This window comes from Atta cephalotes (genome assembly GCF_000143395.1).
Source record: "Atta cephalotes unplaced genomic scaffold scaffold00007, whole genome shotgun sequence".
In the NCBI taxonomy this organism is placed as follows: Eukaryota; Metazoa; Arthropoda; class Insecta; order Hymenoptera; family Formicidae; genus Atta; species Atta cephalotes.
In genome coordinates, this window is record NW_012130071.1 from 2,668,837 (window position 1) to 2,690,758 (window position 21,922).

At 35.0% G+C, this 21,922-nt stretch overlaps 1 protein-coding gene across 1 annotated transcript; it reads left to right on the forward strand.

The window, feature by feature from the left end:
• The first annotated feature begins 8,781 nt into the window (after positions 1 to 8,781).
• On the forward strand, positions 8,782 to 13,568 carry LOC105626914 (ras GTPase-activating protein-binding protein 2). The gene is made up of 8 exons (XM_012208206.1): positions 8,782 to 8,879; positions 9,698 to 9,878; positions 10,175 to 10,540; positions 11,833 to 12,306; positions 12,374 to 12,620; positions 12,832 to 13,088; positions 13,172 to 13,337; positions 13,423 to 13,568. The coding sequence occupies exons 1-8, from the start codon at positions 8,782 to 8,784 to the stop codon at positions 13,566 to 13,568; spliced, it is 1,935 nt and encodes a 644-aa protein (XP_012063596.1).
• The last annotated feature ends 8,354 nt before the right edge of the window (positions 13,569 to 21,922 follow it).

Here is a 21,922-nt window from a genome sequence, read left to right on the forward strand (position 1 = left end):
TTATGAGTATATCCACACAAACTTGTCCACATAAACGTATGTATAAAGAAAATCCAATCGCATTTCTCCTATTATAGACGCACGTAAAATATGATTGGATAACTTTCGTACATTCTTACGCTGCATGTGAAAGCAGCCTAATTTGTTGGATTTCACACTGAATCCGACGCGTGTCGTACGACATTCTGCAACTAATCAGAAAGCAAAACTTTATTTCGTATTGATTGCTTACAAAGCAAAATACTGTTTTCTGATTGGTTGCAGACGCACGTCGGATCTAGAATCCCTAAAACCAGAGTCAGGCCATATCCTAAAAATGGCATGCGTGTCCGAAATGTGTGTTTGCTCTAGTCGAATCCAGTGTAAATCCAACAATTGACTGCGTACAGCAGATTCAATAGTTGAGCGCTACTATTGATATATTCTTTTAGATCATCCAATTAGCATTTTAGATCTGAAAGAATACATCAGTAGCACTCACTCAATTGTTGAGTCCGCTAAATGCGCCCATTGAATATGGACAAAATCCATAGGCCGGTATTCATAATTCAATTCTTTTAAGTAATGTCTTAAGACGCTAATGCAGCCCTCTGATTGATTCTGACTTCTTAAGACCATACTTAAGACAATCTTGAATATAAGATCTGACTGAATACTGACCTATGAATATCAGCCATTTGCTCAAAATTCGAGATAGTCTTGCGCTAATGTTTGAGCTGTCATAAACCAATCAAAGAGCCGTATAAAGCGGGGAGCACAGATTCTTGCATAACGCATAACATATAAGACATAAGAAATTGAACCAATCAGAGTTCTTTATTTGATAGAGTTCTTTATTTGATAGGAAGAAAATAAAGGTCTTCGATTGGTATATTTTCTTATGCATTACGTGTTATGCATTATGCAAGAATCTATACCCGCTTTCGTCTTAAAACATTGGCCTAGTTTCCACCGAAGATTTAAACCGGATCAGAATGTAAGAACCAATCAACTACAGTATTTCCTTATTACAGTTGAACAGGGGAATGCTCAAATGTACAATAGTTGGTTGGTTCTTACTTTCTGATCCGGTTTAAACTCTTGGTAGAAACTAAATCAAACTTACTTCAAATTGTCTTGAGATTAAAGCCTGCAATACATAATGTTTTCCTGCTGGATTACTAACTGGAATAGAATCTTGCCATCATATTGGCTGCGATGTTGTTTGTGTCAACAATCAAAAATCAAGCATTGTGTATCGCAGGTTTAAGAATGGACTGTGGTCCGACCATAGATGTTTTCCATTTAATGACACAAGTCGACATACATGTCGTTCTATCTTTGACTACGTTTACATGATTTGATTTACGCTAAAATTATAACATTGATGTTATAAGAAACTGGCCAATCACTCCATTCTTCTTCTAAAGAATGTGATTGACCAATTTCATAACATCGATGTTATAACTTCAATGTAAATCAAACTATGTAACGCACTCTTTATCATTCTCTGAATATCAAGAAGAATCGAACGATGATTATGTTGACTTATGTCGACACTAGATTTCTAAACCGCAATTGATTTCAGAAACATCAAAATGGTCGAAATGCATATAGTACAGCTGGATTTGTGGATCCATAAATAAGAATCAATCGCTCGGTGAGCAGGCTGCATTCCAAAATCGAAAAAAAGTGTTGCAGCCTTTTTGTGACCAACTGTACACGATTTCAAACATAGGGATAGTTCATCTTTTACCGTCACATGAAGCGTAACCTGCGTAAGCATAACCTGCATATTCTAGTAATATTACTAGAATATGTTATATTTATTAGAATACGCCATTCTGAAAGCTAGGATTCACATTGGGCGTATTTCGCGGAAGATTAGAGAAATGCGACCAATTGCTGATCAGAATTTCTTATACACTCTAACAGAAATGCTAAACAAATTTATGATTGGTTTTCGTAACCTACGCATCTCGAAAAGTATGTCTCATGGAGAACCGGCCCCTTTCCATCGTATACATATAATCGAATTGTTAAAATCAACAAATCTCTTGTGTCTCTTATGATATTATTCTTGGCTTATTCGATGTATTTTTACATGAAACGAAAGAATCTGGCAAAAAATACGTCGCTCTATCTTGTGATCCAAGATATTAAGCGTTAAAATTGATGAGGTTAAGAAATTGTTGAGGTTAGAAAATCTGTTGATGATAAAATTTATTATAGTAGTTATATTTATGAATTTTATAGTTATATATAATAATATAATTATATTTTATTATAATTTATGTTATTTGTCTGGGTTTTTAATAATTTTTATATTTATATATAAGGATATTGAATGATTTAATATTATAATAAGATTGGAGTGTAATTATTATTATACTATATTATACTATTAAATCAGGCTCACTACATCAAATAACAAGTTCGCTATCAAATATCCATAACAATGATCTCACAACGAATTTTCATTTGATGACACAAATTGATATAAGTCGACAGTGTCGATACAAATTGTTCTATCCTTTTGATATTCAGAGAGTAACAAAGATGAAACAACACTTTTGTCGATTTGTACCAAATGAAAAGCACTCAATGTCAAGAAGTCACGCTTGTGGAAGTGGACTATATTATGGCTGTGTTTCAAGATTCACTGCCAGTGCTGTATAGTAGATGTAACATAAACTGTAGATTTTCAGCGTTAGCAGTAAATTTTGGAATACAGCCTTTATCAGAAAGAAGCTCTTCGAAAAATATCGAGTCTGCACGAATATGACATTATCAAGTTGATGCTCAGTAGAGTTCTAAATTTGTTCACGGGATGAGAATATCCTTGTATTTCTATCATGAAGAAACTCTCTGCTTTGATCGAGATTGGTTGGTGGAATATTAAAAACATGGCCGTTTATGAAGCACAAGTAAATATGCGCGGTTGAATGGAAAATAAGATCTTCTCCCTACTGTATATTATTATACTGTGCTGGTGCTGTAAACAACTACACACAATGAAAGGAATAAGGTCTTTTGCCTGTTTCATAGTCCCATATTAATCAGATCTTGTATTTAAGGAAGCCTTAAATATAAGGCCTGACTATGAATACGGGCATTTATTCTTGAAAGGAAACGTATATGAAAAGCCTAGGAAAATATTATAGTATACGTAACGTAACTGTAGTATTTCCCTAGGCTCGTATACATTTCTTTTCAAGAATAGAAGCTCAGAGAAACAGAATAAAGGACCACGCACAATAAAAGGAACAGGGAACAGAGATTAGAGAATAAGAATTTCAACCTATTAGAAATCATATATTGTGGAATGTATACATAATTTCTGATAGGTTGAAATTCTTATTCTCTGTTCCTTATTTCTTTCATTGTGCTAGTTTCGAGGGTTTAAATCAGGATTACGAAACTTTATTCCTAGGATGAAAAATGAAAAGTGAAAAATTTCTCCATTAACTTGAATGGTTAAAATTTTCACTTTTCACTTTCTATCCTAAAAATAAAGTTTCATGATTAATACCCAGATTAGAATATAAGAACCAACCAACTGCAGTTGAGTATTCCCTTGTTACAGTCGAACGACAGTCGGGAAATGCTCGATTGTAATTGATTGGTTCTTACATTTTGATCCGGATTAAATCCTCGGGAAAACTAGGCCATTGTGCGCAGCCTCTAAATTGCAGCTATAAAGATGCTTTACAAGTTTCATAGTTTATGACGAATATTTTCGTGACTAACTGATGATAGGCAACTATGATTATAATTTAAAAAACGTAAAAATTTAATTATGTCTAATAATTTAATTATGTTATAAAGATATATCCATACAATTTGCATAAATATATGCATGTAGAAAATTACTCAATCGCATTTCTCTTATAAAGTTGCACGAAAAATGTGATTGGATAATTTTTTTAATGCATTTTTATTTCTAAGGCTGGAATCAGACTACGCCTTAAAGAATGAGATTGAAAGATTGAAGTTTGACTAATCAGAATAAAAGAATCCAAAATTTCCTTGTCTTCATTGGTGAAATTTCAAGCTTTAATTTTAATCTTCAATGCATAGTCTATTCCGGCCTAAAGAACCGTGATAAGCCCTCCAAACTCTGATTAGAGGGTCTCTACATCTGTGAAATGAGCCCCAAAACTGGGCTTCAAGGTGGAAACACATTAATGTCCATTTTCACTAATGTAGATTAACTTTAAGCTGCCTCAGACAAAATTTCTGTAAGACATAATCTTAAGACGTGAACTTAAGCCAATGAGCCAATCAAATGCTTTAGATCTATGTATTCTAACGGAAATTAAAGTAGCACTAAATTTATCCATAAGGCGAGTTTCAATCGGTTGAAATTCGCCTTATTATAAAGTTATGGATAAGTTATTACTGTTATTTCTATTTCTTTTAGATTATGTAGAAGAGAACTACGTAAAAGATTACTAAAGCAATATCCTGATTGGCTCGTCGACTTAAGTTTACGTCTTACAATTATTTGCGGAATTTCGTGTGCGGCCCTTATCTTGGTTTAACTTACTCTTCGTCTTTTTCTAATTAAGATTTAAAAAAAAGACAAAGAGTAAGTTGAATCAAGATTAAGGTTAATCGACATTGATGAAAATGGGCATAAATGTGTTTTCCGAAGTTAAATTTTATTTAAAACCTGATTTATAGACAATCTGATCTAGGATTTTTGAAAAAATTAAAATTTTACGGAATATATCTATATAAAACATTCTTATGTAATGATGTATACAAAATGAAATTTTTAATGACATTTGAATATTTCTTTTACGTATCATAAATATTCGTAATATTTTGGAGTATTCTTGGAATTTTTTTTGAGATTTTAGAAATATTTTATGAATATTTTTAGAATATTCCAAAATATTTCGAATATTTATTTAAGAATATTTAGCGTTTGCTGGATAAACACCGCTTATTTTTAGCAAAAACAGATCACGTGATGAAAATCGATGCTCGATATTTGTTTTGAAAATTAAAAATGAACGTCAGGCGTCAGCCTAAAATTATAACTCCTAGAAATAAGATAAAAATGAACAAATTTACTAAAACAATTTTCTGCATTCCAAAACGTTTCAATATAAAATAGTAGACATATAGAATATACGATAATAAATATATAGATTAATCGAGTAGAGAATTTTTATCGGACAGGACGTTTTAGAATGTAGCTTAAGTGTTAAACAACAACAGCATTTGATAAGATATTCATTTTGCAATTATGTATATTTGAAGTTTTCTTCGCTAATTTAAGACAAGATTACTCCTCTAGATTTAAAAGCATAATCCAATTAGCGCAAATAAAATTTCCAGCAGTTGCAAAATAAACACAAAAAAATATTGTGTTGAACGCGACCAATAAAATATTTTTTAAATAAAATTATAAATATTTGAATGGATTTGCTGGAAAGATTTTAAAAAGGATTTCAAAAGTTTTATTGCTATTTCATCGAAGCAGTAGGTGCGTTCAGAAACTCGCATCTTCCTGCTACATGTCATCTCATCTGCGTTCAGTATTAACATTTCTAGAGCCAATCGAGCTGCTCGATCCATTCCAGATTCGAAGACCAACTCGCAGAGCTAATACAGATTTTCGCGCCTAAATTAAATTCAACTTATATATTTATAATAATGTATCCAATTGATTTGTTAGCACATACGTTCATCTCTTTTGATACTTCTATTTTACAAATAGTGTGTTTGAACTATTATAATGTCTGAATCTACAAACGCTGAAACAAATACTATCAAATAGAAATTGATAGAGTACGTTATGTATAATATTTAACGAGAAAAGTAAGTTTTTAATTCTTTCCTCTTTATAAATTTGAGGTTATATATTTGAAAACAAAGAATTTGCTAATTAATTTTTAGATCAAAGCTTATGTTGCACATATAGAATGAAATAAAATCAAACTAATATATTTAAATCATTAATATATTTAAAGACTCTAACGAATATAAATCAAGTGATTTAATTTATAAATTGCTGAAATTTATTTTGCAATGTAGTATTTTCTTTTAGAAAATATACCTTGCATATGAATTTGCTATATTCACGTAATAATCTATTTTTAGTATATAAGACTATTATCAGTTTCTAGTAAAGCGAAAGACATTTTTAATTAATAGAGTATTTTTTATTTATTCATAAAAATAAATAATTTTCATTTCATAATCTAACTTTAAAGGACAATTTACAGTTCTGTAACGTTCGGAATTAATTCTTGGCTCTCGGATTGCTCGAAGATCACGTGATCAAGCTCGCCATCTACTAGCTCGTATCTCAAATCATCTTTGTTCGCGTCGCAAGCTCCAATATGTTCCAACATGCTCCAACATGTTCCTACCACAGCTCCTACTCTATCAAGCGCGTTAGAATGAGTAAGAGTTATGATAGAAGCATATTACAACATGTTGCGACGTGAACAAACCTTCAGATTTGCATTGCCGAACGCATCTAGTCACGTGATCGGCCGTGCGTGATATGAGTGCGCGATCGGCACGGAAATGAGAACGGCGAGGAACTCAGAGGAACGGTAGCGCGTGCGCCGGAAGATTCTGACTTGTAAGATGCATCATTTCTGGCCAATGAAAATCGGTGCTCCACGTTTCATATCTTCAACACCGGCGTTCACCGGCGCTCAGGTGCTTCCGGTACCGAGCAGATTGATGCGCCTGTCTGTGTCTCTATGACGCTTTCGTTCGTGTATTCGTGTATCGCCAAGTTCCTCTAGCGGTGCTCTGCCTCTGCGCGCATTTGCTGACACAGTGCCGTCGATACCACTACACAGTACAAGTACAAGCCGCGTAAACGACGATACATACGAAATCGCGAACTGTTTTTATAATTAATACCACGAACTTACGCCACTTACGGGCTCTGTGTCTGTGGCGTTCGCTCGATCGCTCGAGGCATCACCGATCCTCGCAAAATCGTTCGCGACACCGTCGGCTTCCCGCGCGATAAGCAACCGCTGCCGGTCGTGCCGAGGTGCCCCCCCGATAGCTGCGTCCCCGCTGTGTGCCGCGCGCGAGACCGTCTGAAATCAGGTAAGTCCACCCCCCCACGCTGAACGCTCTATTGTTGCCATCAATGCCATCATTGCGATCGCCGAGGCCATCGTCGCGATGATTGCTCGCTCCATCGTTTCCTCGTGCTCGATGCGAGGGAAGACGCACTCCTTCGACGGTGGAATCGCGTCACTCTGAGACCGTGCCCGTCGGCTATCTCAGCCACGCCGTCGCGATCCGCCCTGTCCGATGGACTCTCGACAGTCTCGACATCGCGTCTCGTGTCCGCGTTGGCGTGTTTCCGTACGCGGTACGGGTCATCGGGAAACATCGCCATGCTTGCGCGAGCGACCGGGCGCGACCGCGCGCGCTCTCTCTCTCTCTCTCTCTCTCTCTCTCTTTATCTCCCTCTCCCATCGCATCCGCGTTCTCTTCGGCGTGCTCTTTCTCGCACCTCTTCCTCGTCCCTTTTTTTATTTCATCCTGTTCCATGGACTCCCGGACAGGGATGCGCGAGGAAATGGACTCTCCGTTCCGGGTTGAGAAACACGTGCTTTGCAGGATACGCCGAGTATCCTTGGCGCGGTTTAGGTATCGAGGTATGAAGAGAGACAAAGAGATCTCGAGGGGAGGGGAGGGGGTGAAGAGAGGAAGAGAGGTGGTGGCATGCGAAAATTTTGCCATGCGCTTCGCTGAGCTACGCGCGTCGCCAATCCCTTTGTGTTTGCCGCATGTATCGTTCCGATTATTTGCGCGCTGCGTAACGAGACTGGATTTTCGGGAGGGCTCGGGGAATTAAGCTCTCGCGAGGTCGCCGGCGATGATTCCAGAGCCCAAGGGCACATCCCTCCCCTCCTTCTCTTTCCCTCTCCCTCCCATGGATTTTACATGCAAGGGAAAATGCAACCTCGTGTATACCTGGGATTCGGAGAACTCGAAGATTCTGGATGGGCCATCATAATATTTTTCTACGTGGAAAATAATTTAGCGCAGTAGTACAGGCATTGAATAAATCAGCCAGTAATTTAAATCCGATTAGAAATGGAATCATAAAATATTCATGAGTTATAAAATATAGTACGTTTGTATAGAGCATTGACTATATCTATATAATGAATGTGTGCGTGCGTTTAATATATTCTCGAAATAAGCGACGACAATGCCTCAAATGATGAAATTTCTTTCGTTTTAACAATATTCATTTTTATGTCGCTAAATTACACATATGATTAATTACATTTTTAAACAAATTTTATGAATTTATTTCTCATAATTGCATAATGAAAAATATTTATATTTGATTATTTGTTATAATAAGAATGCCATGTGTTTTCTAAGAAATATTATTCGCTTAATATATTCTGTGAGATATGTTATATTATTATTATATTATAATTTAATTATCTTTATAAATTTAATTATATTTTTAAATAAATATTTTTAATTTAATATTATACAATACTTTTGATCTGTTTAATTAAATGTTGCTGAAACATAAAAAACTTTTGAATATTGTAAATTATATTTTAAAAAAAGTATAAAAAAATATCCTATTCACAAACCTAATAATTTTTTTTTAATCCACAATTTTATGTTATAATTATATCACGGTATCTGGCTCTCTCTCTCTCTAATAAAGATGTATTTTTCTTTGTTTCAGATATCTGCCTTAATAATTTTAAGATTTTACATTTGAACGTTTAGTTTGCTGTTTCCAGCGAAAAAATATTCTAGAAGTTAAAAAGTAAGAAGATGGTCATGGAGGCATCTCCCTCTCCACAAAGTGTCGGTCGTGAGTTCGTCCGACAGTATTATACATTGCTGAATCAGGCGCCTGCCCATCTCCACAGGTAATGTTGTCTAAGTTATATTTTTCCAATTTAATTTAGGCCGTAAATTTTTTGTCTGTTGTAACAAGCTCAAATTTTATTCAAGGAATAACAATAATACTTAATAATAAACAATAATAAAAATAAATAAATAAATAAAAACAAAATAAAAATAAATAAATAAATAAAAACAAAATAAAAATAAATAAATAAATAAAAACAAAATAAAAATAAATAATAGTAAACAGACATTGGTATCTTTCAACTGTTGCACATAAGTCTCCTCTAACGTTTTCCTTCATAATATTTGAAGTTTTTTTGACTATATAAAACACGCGTCGCAATAAACATGTGTGTTTAGTGTTTGTATTTCAATCTCTTATGACTGATCATATATGATATCATATATTTGCATCCTAGAGTGCTTTCCCATAACAATCGAAATTTCGGAAAACGGAATCTCGAAAAAATAATAAGACCAATCATAATCATTCGTTTGTACAAAATTTAAATGCAAAATTTAAATGATTGATCGTATAACTTCTGAGATTCTGTTTTCCGAAATTCCGACTGTTATGGAGAAATATTCTAAGGGTCAGACTCAAACTCAGGATCTGCCTGCTATATAGATCTATTCGCGTTGCTTGAAATCACAAAAACTTTAAATGAGATAAATATATATTCGATTGTTGAGAGAGAAAGCGAAGATCTTGAATGCAAAAAATGCAAGTAATGTGAAAAAAATGTTTTAAGTCAATTGCTCCTCACTGAACAACGCGTTATTCCCTGCAGGAATATTTTTCGAATGCCGCAATAATTATTGTAAATTTTACGATTAGGTTCTACAATCAGCATTCTTCCTTCGTGCACGGCGGATTGGATTCTAATCGAGAGTGTACCCCGGCGATCGGTCAAAAACAAATACATCAGAAGATTCAACAACTGAACTTTCGCGATTGCCATGCCAAAATAAGCCAAGTTGATTCTCAGCTTACTCTTGAAAATGGAGTTGTTGTCCAGGTAATTACATCAACTTTAAGATGAGAATTTAACATTAATATCAAAAACGATATGATTTGTATTTTATTTTTTAATAGAATATAATAGTAGAAATTTAATATGTATTAAAATATTGCATATATCATCTTCACGAAGCATTAATTTTTTTAACGCTCACTTTTTAAATAATATTTATATAGTCTTTAATTGACTTAAAACATTATATTTTTATGAAATCTAGCATATGTTGATGAATTTAATAAACATATAATTATTACTTACATGTAGTTACATATTCATGTTTTATTATCATGTAGGTATCCGGAGAACTGTCTAACGCCGGACAACCAATGCGTCGATTTACTCAGACTTTCGTATTGGCTGTGCAAGCACCCAAAACTTACTACGTGCACAATGATATCTTCCGTTATCAAGACTTGATATTCCCCGATGAGGATGAGGCTGATGTGAGTGCTGGGGATAGTGGTGAGAGCGGTGAAAGAGAAGTAGAGGAAATTGGTCGATCTGAACCTGAGGAAGATGAACATCAAACTCAGGCGCAGCAACTGTCGGCTCCTGCTCAAGCTACTGAGCAGCAAGCTCAACCGCCTCTCATTCCGACTCAGCAACCTCCGTTGCAGCAACAGCAGCCGATGTATTACGCTGCGCCACCTCAACCACACGTTAGTATAACAAATATAAAGACATAAAAGGAAGTCAGATGATATTGGACAGTTTATGTTTTTCTAACATTTCATTTTTTTGGACGAAAAAAATTACACATAGTATACATAAAAGTATATGAAACGTTATTCTTGTATCAACATTATAATTGTTTTTTTCTTAATGTATCTAAATTTTTATATTTTTTAAATATCATATTTTCTTAGTTTTTTTTATAAATTAGAAGATGGCATTGAAATATTTATAAAAAAATAAAAACTTATTAAAAAGTTCCTATAGTCTTATCTGTGCAGTAGTTTTAATGCTATTTCTTGCTTTTTAATAGCTTTTAATCTATCTCTATAATCTATAATTTAATCTATCTCTAATATACTTTTCGGAATAGAATATCGCTTCCTCGTCTCTATTATGATTTCCTTATCTTTTTCTTAATAACTTTTCTTCCCTTTGTCCCGTATCTTCTCCATATTCATCTAGAATAAAACACAGTCAAAGACAAGTTTAAGTCTATCTGATATCATCTAAATTACATTCACTGAAAAAACAATTTATAAAACAAAATAAAACAAGAAAGATTTTAAAGAATATATACACTTATATTGTGAATTAAAAATGAAATTTGAACTTGCAATGTAATGTGACTGATTGTTAAAGTTAACTTTGTGCCGGTATAAACAACAGCTACACAATAAAATACAAAATAATATAATCACGAATAATATTATCCCTATTCTTAATATGGAGAGATCTTGGCTCTCACATATAAATTGATTTGTCAATGTCTTGAAAATGCTGCCATACGTGTCTAAAATTATGAACAATTCTTATCCATTTGATCTTCTATTGCTATTGTCGAAAAATTAAGGTTTTTAACTAGGAAGGCCTCCTGGCCAAATGTTAATAGGCGCGCGCGGCAATGTTGTGCCACAAATTTATTATTTAGGAATCAAATAATTGGACAATCTTCATAAAAGCAAGTAAAATATATTTATAATAAAATATAATAATAATAAGATTTAATAAAATATAATAATAAAATTTAACGTTAAATGAGGAATACCGAAAGTCGGTAATAAAAAAAGACCTGCATTATCAATGATTTTTCAGAAAAGTTTTGCGACACAGTGCCGCAGCGCGCCCGGTTAAAAGTTAAAGTTACAAACGTATTGTATAATGCAAACAGTTTTTTCTATAAGCTCAGATTTAAATTAGTAAAGAATTAAATTTTTCAGATTTTATAATTTACCATGGGTTATGCAATTTTCTATTTTTTGTTTTTACTGGAACTAAGGTTCATCCGGTGATACAGCAAGTGTTGAACGGAACAGTGCACGAGGAGGTGATCAATCAACAAGCACCACAACAGCAACAGCAACAGCAGCAGCAGCAGCAACAACAACAACAACAACAACAACAACAGCAGCAGCAACAACAACCACCACCACCACCTCCTGCACAGCAACATCCATATATAGCCGAACCAGCTGCTCAATCTCAGTTTGTACAGGAGGCAGAGCTAAGCAATGGCGAGCAGCCACAACAGCAAAGTGAGAACGAGCCACAGGCCCAGACAGAGGAGAGGAATGAGCAGCCTGAGACAGAAGCATTTACTGCATCCGCACAAGAGACAGAACCCGAACATCAGGTATCCAGCGCTACTGTCAACAGCAGCGGACCCAAAACGTATGCTAATTTGGTAAAGTCTTTCCCAAGCGGTCCTACTGGTGCTACTAGTCCTCAAGCTCCTAAATTATCCATGTCTCCGGTAAGTTTCATTTGGCACAATGTCATGTGCAATATGAAGAAGAGAATAAATTTCTTTTTCTTTACAGCCACCTATGACGAATCTACGTCTGGACGATAGGTCGCCATTACATCCTACAAATAACGGACCGACGTCTATGTCTGTATCCAATAATGTATCTACAGTTCAGCAACAGGCGCATCGAGTGGGCGGAAATCAACCACCGCAACAACAGCAACATCCTCAGCAGCAACGCGTTCCTAGAGGGGGATTAGTTCAAAGAGGTAAAAAGAATTGGGAACTAGTACAAAGGGGACTAATACAAAGGGGACAAGGTAAAAAAAAGAAGATAAGATAACTTAGAAGGCAGAATATAAACTTCCATATTTAAAATAATATGGAAATGAGTCCTTTTAGCCGCATATTCTTATAAATCTTGATTATTTTTATATTAATTATTTTTTAATTATTTTAATTACTTAATTTCTCATTTTCTTTTTTTGTTTTGCACATGTATATTACATTACGTGTAATTATCTATCTTAGATGGAGAACGTCGTGGCACAAGACCAGGACAGTACAGTGACGCTCATCAACTTTTCCTGGGCAACTTACCACACAATGCCTCTGAAAATGATTTGCGTCAAGTATTCGAACGTTATGGTAGAGTTGCTGAGTTACGCGTGCACAGTAAATCGAATGACAGATGTAAACCGCAAGGAAATAATACTGCACGAGTACCTAATTATGGATTTATCACGTTCGAGGATCAACAGGTTGTGACCAAGGTGTTAAATTCCTTGGTAAGTTTTGTCTCCTAAATATACATATATATCATCTCGTTTAATAAAGATAGAACTTGTTGCTTTTATTATAATCATTTCAGCCCATTTATTATCCTGACGAGAGTGGACAAAAATTGAATGTAGAGGAAAAGAAGGTGAGACCCAGGCCCATGTTGGATGGTAGTGGTGGCAGATTGAACTCTGGCGATGGTGGCATGCGCTCCATGGGTGGTCAACAGCAGCAACAGCAACAGCAACGTGGACCAGGTAATTTCTAAATTATTCTTTTTCAATTTATTAATTTTTTTAGTAAAATTTTTTTATTTACCAATTCATTATTGACTTAATTCAGGCGGACCTGGAGGCGTAATGAGAGGTGGACAGCACGGTGCACGAGGTGGCCGTGGTGGTTTTTCACGAGGCGGTGACGGCGGTAGGGGTGGCGGCATGCGACAGCCAGGCAATCCGAGTAATCCCGGCTACCAAAATCGTCGCTAATACCGGCCATACTACGCAACAGCCTCTTTCTAATTTCGTCTATACTGAATAAAGTCACCGATACCATCATACATCTGCCATCTTCATTTCAAGAAGCGGAATCCAGGACTATTTCGTATGTCGCACGACCTCATCACTGACGCCAATCTCATGCTTAAACGTCGCTTGCAACGTTCGTCAAGCAACAGCAACAACCGATATTAGTTGACGTAGCTCAAAAAAGAATCTTATGAAATATGAGCTCGAACATGGATGGCGTGCCAATTGAAATCTTGACCGAGGATCACTTCTCACACGAGACTTTGAGCTTAGTGGTGTGTGTATCTGAAATCATCGGTCAGGCGATGATCATTGGTTCGAATTCGTCCTTCGTACATCGACAATCGGGTAATCCCGTAGGACTTTGCGACGCGAAGTACTCGTACGCAATCATAGACACATACATACACATACACGTGCAACCGTGCGACAAGAAGAGCACATAGGAGAACGTCGGAGTGTGGCAAATTTTAGTGCAAATGGAAAAAGGCAACGGAACGTGATCTGAAATCGGAGAAATTGTGTCGGAACTCTTTGTGAGGCGAGTAGTGCGCAACATTCGTCACTCCGCGCGTTTCCTCCGGCTCGCCAAATCGCAGGACGAAAAGGCAGCGGAGCGAATTCCGGTGCGCACGCACACACACACACACACACACACACACACACACACACACACACACACACACACCACATAACTAAGCGAGGGGCAACCAAGCGAGAGCGAAGCGAATGAAGGAGTGTCGCTGTGACATGCATAAATCTCATACGCTTTTGAGTCGACTCATCAACCGCTAACGAAAACGTCCCGTTGCCCCAAATGAAGAATCAGCGTAGATAAAAACCGCACGGAACAAATCCCGACGAAACGACTACAGGATCCCAAGACTGTGTCCCGGTTGCACGCGGCAGAAAAAAAATAAAAGGAAAGGCGACAGTTTTTTTTCTTCTACGATCTTCTCCTTTATTTATATTGCCGATCATCGATTGATCGGTATCGATCGTAGACAGGACAATGCTTTTAAACTGCAATAACTGGTTTCGCCGTTTTCCCTTGCTCCATCCGCATATAAGTAAACAATCCTGGCCGCGTCTCGTTGCAGTTCGGAACTTTTTGTTCGTGCCTATCTTATTCCTGGTCTTACCTTCCTTCCCTATCCCTTTTCTTCTAGAAACACATCTTTCTGCACTACTCTGTCCTCTCTCCTAGACTCTTTTTACCTAGCATCTACCTCCCTTTCCCTTCACGTACATACTTATTACTTTCGTTTAGGTAAAGTTAATAAGGATCGCGCACGCGCATGGTCTGACGTTGTATCGCTCGATCGCTAATTATCAGTTGCATGGCAGCGTTTTCACGAGGGTCAATAATGTCTTCTGATAATCACAGAATTCGCCAAGCATTAAATGTGAGCATTAAAACTATACACACAGTGCGAAAATGCGTCCAACGTAGCGACAGAACATTTTCGTGCTATGTGAGTAACAACTTTTTCGGAATATAATGCACCAATTTCTCTCGGGACAATATTATCTGTTCACATTTTTTTGACGAAGTACATATGTCGTAGACTGCTTAGAGTATGAAGTGAAACAAGAGTTCTAGTCAGCAACGCTCACAATGCATGAGAAGAATCCTGTGATTATTAGAGATTGGGCGATGTGTCTCTCCTGGCCTATCAGCCTTCATTCCTTTTTATGAAACTAACGGAATTTTGGAAGCGAATGGTCTGAAATTCGCGCGATACTGTAGTAGAAAGTAACGTCAAGCAAATTTTTAATTTTCCCTTTTTATGTTTTGATGAAAAAAGGATATTAAAAATTTGCATTTGACAATAAGTAGTGAAAGAGAGAGAGAGAGAGAGAGAGAGAGAGAGAGAGAGAGAGAGAGAGAGCATGAGAGAAAGAAAGTTTGTTAGTTTGTATTCTTCGTCGTCGTGATCAAGATCATCGTGGAGATTGTTAACGTAGATCACGCACGAGCGCGATACATCCGCTGTAGTTTGTAATTGAAAAGAAAAAAGTAAAAAACTCGTCGCAATGCCCCGCGTCTGGGACACGGCGACCGCGCCTCCTCTTCGAGGGCCCCGCCTCATTTAACGTTACATTTTTTTAAGCACTCTAGGGGATTAATATTCATCATGTAGTATTATACGCGATGTTAGTGTCTCGTTTAACAAGACTTGGGACAATGACGATGACGATGACAGACTAATAAGTGACAATGATATAATGACAATGGCGGCGATGATAACGCGGCCGCTCTGACGCAGACGCGGACAAAGGGATAGGTTTCGCGTAGCTGCGATTTGCTTTTTTTCGGAAAGTAATTAAAAACAAATAAAAAAGGACGAGTAAAACCAACGAGCATCTCAAACATTCTCGTTAGGTATACAATATCTCGCAATTCTTAAGCCTATCTTTCCGTTATAGGTATTATAAAAAAAGCGCTACGTAGGAAGTAATGAAGGTTCGACCCATTTTTATCCTACTTCTTTATAAGTTAGTTTAGTAACGCGTGGAAACGTATTTCCGGAATTTTGTCAGTAATTATCACGTAATTGGCATACTTTAATATTGTTAAAAAAAAAGCGAAAAAAGAAAGAAAAATTTATCATTAAATTTGAACTAGAAATATACAGGATGGAGCACTCAACTTTATCACTTCTCTCTTCCTTGCGGCAGAATTGCGTATGTGATTATGAAAGAGAGGATCGCAAAATTAAGATAGGTCACTTTCATGTTTCCTTTCATTCAGTTATAATCATTTTATTCTAATATGAAAATTTTGATCTACTTGAGCTATTAAACAATCATTTTCAAGAATATTTTTTTTTATATTTTTAAAAAAATTATTGTACAGAAACATATTTATATTTTTACATGACATCCTCTTTAACATCAAGTAAAACATACCAATTGAAGCACGGTGTGATCACGTTATTCGTTACAAATTCTTAACACTTCGACTGAAATTTCATCCGTAATTTCTTGGAAACCATGGCATTCCCAAGATTCTGAATTTTACCTCTCTCGCTTTAGTCACATTGACAAATTCGAATTAAAATAAGAGTCATTCGTATACATAAGTGCCATAATTCCCAAGAAAACTGAGTATTGTGCACATAACTGTAAAATATAGCAGTCAAAGTGTTAAAGAAGAAATTAAATTTGAATATAGTATGGTGATATTAGATACAATTCATGCTCAGTTAAGGCAAAATTTTTGCAGTGACCTGCACTTTGTTTAGCAAATATATTTATCGCTTAAAAAAAAAACAAGATTTAAATTAATACTGCAATGGTAAAATGTTTCTCTTTTCATGGTATGTGAGAGATAAATGTAACATTAGAGAGATTTTGAGATATTGAAGCGCCAGCAGCTTCACAACTTTGTATACATATGTAGAGCATATATTTAAACGAATATTTGTATGACTAAGAGAGAATTGTCATTCTAGATCCTCTTGTACATTAAACGGTAAACCGTCTCCATCATTTTTATCCCAACTTAAAATCGATTATACATTCGATACTTGTTTATCAGTCAGCGCAATCGTGCAGACATAGAGAGAGAGAGAGAGAGAGAGAGTATTTTAAGCTGAGCGACATAGTTGTTTAATATTTGAAATCGCAAATTGACTTCCGATTTTCGCGTGCCACCTAATATAAAATATTACACACCATACGCGCACCATTTGACTTCACTACGTCCTTATCCATGTGCATATCCGTGTGTTCAAGTACAACGTGTTCAAAGCCGCAGTTACGCGAGATCATCGCTTTACATAACTTGAAAGAGAGCTCTGCAAATTTTTAGTGTGAATGTTTTCGTTTTTAAGTAACTATTAATATTAATAATAAAGATAAATGTAATAATGAACGAAGAAAAGAGACAGAGGATATGAAGAAAACACAAATAACTGTAATAATTAAAGGACGGCGGTTATGAATTTTTGTAGTATACATTATTATTTTGGTCTGCCAGGCCAGTTTGTGTGTATAACCAATTGAAACGTTACTGCGATAAAAGACGGATGAGAGAATAATGTTAAAGGAGAAAAAAAAGTGAAAAAAACGAACATCAAATGTATTGTAACTTTTTGCATTTAGTATAATATATATATATATATACTTACCTTATACTACCAATCCCTATTATAGCATCTCTTTATTTATCACAACATGCTTACCTGTTTGATATGAACTTTATTAGCTGGTCTCGCGCATAGAGTCACGTTTCCTCTATAATCGGCTTTGCCGAAACTGCTAAGCACTCTGGATTCATCAATATTTGATGGCGGTTTAAAAATGACGAAAATAATGTCGATATTATCTGCACACAGAATTTCTAATTTTCCATAAAATACAAATCTTGGCAAAAACAAATACTATACAAATTTTTCATTTTTTCTTTATTTTATTAATTTTTTTAACCGACTATCGATTGTATGATGTATTGGAACTGTGATTAAAAATGCATTCCCCCTATGATTATTCAATTTTCGTTACATTTTAATTATTTTCCTAACTTCAATTGAAATATTTACTCTCTAAATTCTTTCGTGTAGAATTCCATTCTAGAGAAAATTGAGCCAGTTTTGATTCACTCGAAAAGTTTTAGATACCATATTATTTTCAAAGCAAACTTATAACTAAGACTAACAAGTTATAGATTGATTATTATATTAAGATTCATTATATTTGCTCAGACTGACATCACCCTTCATTAGAGTGTTTTTTATTTAAATTTGTGCAAGTCATCCGAGTAACCCTTCGAAGGTACCAATGTCGAAATTCGTCGAGACGAATGAGAACGTTTGAGATGTCGTTGAGGTGATCGGTTGCGTGTATTGCGTAAGAATGTGACTGCGGGGCATACGCATACGCGTACGACAGAAAGATCGGATGAGGGTATAGGAAGAGAGAAAAACGCAGATGAGATCATCTCTCCGCTCGACGCGGCGCGGCACCGCGTCGCAATGTGCCTCGCGAACGCAGTCTGTACCGGTCCAGCGACCGATTTGGAGGGCTGTTCTTTTCTCAATCTTTCTTGCCGAAGAAGAGAACGACAGAAGCGGTTTGCGAAAAAGGCCAACGCGAGGTACGGTAACCTTATGATTTTTCATTTCGTATACTGCTTTGCCAAAATATCATTCAGAAAACTAGTTTCTACCTTTAAAATATTTCCGAACACTATTCACTATTTTTATCGAATATACTATATAAATAATCCATTTAATTATCTATCCAAATATATATCATTGTAGAAAATTGATTATGTTAAAACTATCTTGTGCGTCTTATTAATCTTAATACGTTTTAAAAGTATATTAATTCCACACACTAAAATAATTAAAATAATTATTCTAAATAAATTACATTTTTTTACGAATATATCATTTAATGTAGATTATAAGTGTATATTATTCCTAAGTAACATAACAATATTGACACATTTTTTAACACTTCTAATTTATACATTAAATTTTTTTAATTTAGTAGCAAAATTATTTTTTAGATGTTTGTGTACGAATGAAGAATGATATCGTATTATAGAATAAGTAAGTACCTGAATGTGTCTGAGTTGCGAAATGTAATAATAACAGATATGGAAATAAAGAGACTGCCACTAAATAGCTGGCAATCAGAATTCAAATATGAAAAGAGCCTTCGAAAAATCTTTTCATGAATGATTCTAGCGATTCTCTTATTTTAATCAAATTCCTTGAGCTTCTTGTAATGGGACTAGTTTCTGCCTCTCGAAGTTTACACCATCAATTTTTATCGTTAGATAGAAAGTATCTTTATAAGTAAAATAAAACTGAAGAAGATAAAAGTGATGTATTCCAAATAAAATTACCGCGATAAAAGTGTCTTAACCATATTAATTTTCACACATAGCGATTATTGTGAGTCATTTGCACACGAAGAACTGCATACGATAGACGTTTTATATCAGTGGGCGTACTCACAACTATAATACTTATCTCTTGTTATATATTTCTCGGAAATCGTGTCCTTTCTGAAACGGAAATCCAACATCCTTTATTCATTGAAGCGCAAATTAAGGAAAACATGTGTTACCATCTTATTATCATTTACTACAAATTATGTTTAAAGTTACATTACGTATCAATTGCCAACAAAGTTATGAATGAAAAGAAATCAATTGCGACGAGTAGCGTAAATTACAGATATATTTTTATTTCTGCACTAGAACTTTCTTTTTCGTTTTTGCCAAAAATCAAATTTCACTTTAAATTCGAAAAGTGTACACTAGTTTAGCTGTAGAAAGCAGATCTTAAAAGTACGAAATAATTTTCTATTAGCGACTTAAAATAGAAGTGATGTCCTCTACTTGTTATTTCCAGTAGACCGTTCATTCGACCTCTTCTCATGTCGCCATACTACGCAGCACGATATCCCGAGAGTTCAAGACTAAGATCGATAAGAAGACGCGAATTTTTTAGTACTTATTCTTCCATAATGAACGCACGCTTACATATAAGCTTACATATAAGAAGAATAAATATACTAAAATATTCTTTGGAAAGCAAGAAAGAATAACGAAAATAGATAAAGATACTCCTATCTCTGAAAACATATGCTCGAATTCTACCTCCCATCGTCGTATTACATATAATTTTTACAACAGTCTTTTACGATCCAATTCCTTTATAATCATTTTACCTATATTATACGGATTTACGAGCAATTTTCCATTAGGATTTATACATATGCGTTCCATACATTTTATTATTCGTAATAATATCAAGTCATGCATAAACTTCCGCTCGTCGACAAGCAGATTGAACGAGATGAATCGAATCAACGCATTTAACTGAAGTATCTCGTTGGCAAACTAGTTAACTTTTAATTCCGCGTTGACAGAACTGGCACATAGGACTAATAACGAAAAAACATTCATGATGTTCCCAATTTGGTGGGATTTGATAAATGTATAGGCGTTTTATAAACGTAATGACTGCTTTAAAGAAAATAGAGGAAGTAAATAGAATTTAAAATGAAATAAAAATAAAATTTTCACAAGCACTCCATCTACATTATTATATTTCGATGGAAAATTTTGTTTCACTTCAAACATATAGCCATCTTTTTAACAATAGAAACTCGAGTATTTATTTTATTTTGTTTTATTTTTATATAATACATTTATTCTTTTTCAGAAATTATAACCAAAAGCATTTTGGTATTTATTTTATTAATTTTAATTTTAATTGATAAAATTTATGATTATTCTGCAGTTATTTATGCGTGCAGGTTGCTTTTTATTTCGCTTTGAATTGCATCCATTGCTGACTTGTGTATTATTAGATATTCAATTGTGTAATTTTAACTGTAATTATAAAGAACCCGCGCTTATATTGATTAGTCCTTATCAAGTTTTGAACAATAGATATGTGAACTTGGAGGGATGTGCGATCTTCGGATCGATTTGCTAAAAATCAATTTTTTACAAAAAGATCGCTTCAAAATAGTTTTCTTTGTTAAAAAGAAAAATTCTTTACAAAGAGATCAGTTTAAAGTAGGTTCTTTTAGTTAGAAAAATCAATTTTTCGCAAAATAGATCGATTTAAGATCACTATTGTCGTTTAGAAAATTGATCTTTTAGAGATTGGAACATCTCTGATATGTGAACTTCGTTGTTACGTGTAAAGGTAATAAATAACAGCTGTCGAGGCGCGATTTTTTTTTTTATTATAAAGGAATTACATTTTCGTTTCTTTCGTCCACTTGCAGAGGCATTTCGCCCACGTCGGCGAACCGCGCGATAAAAAAAAGGGGCCATGTGCCGCGATTCCTACGCGCGTGGCTGCGTTGGAGAACGAACGTTTCCGGAGAAACCGCGCGACGCATCGCGAACGCACTTCGACATCGAGACGATTGCCGGACCGCACATTCTCCATATAGAGAAAACTCGAGATCTTAACGTTATATGGAAATCTTTACTCTTCTCTCGTTCAGTTCGGCTACGCGGTTACGTATTATGTAGCGATTAAAATAAAGAATTATAATTTTAATGTGATTTTTTGAAATCGTGAGTACTCGATAAGAGTTAACTTCTCCGAATGTAGATACTACACGATTGATAATACACGTTTATTGATTTGATAGTCGATTTGACAACGAAGAGAGCTGTGAAAATTAAGAAATTTAAATTGGTAAATTATAAATGCGAACTACGTACAGTGAGAAAAAAATGTACTAAATTTTAATAAATGTACTAATGTATTTATTTACAGGAGAGAAATATTTGTTAAATAAAAAATAATAATATTAGATGTACAACTTTA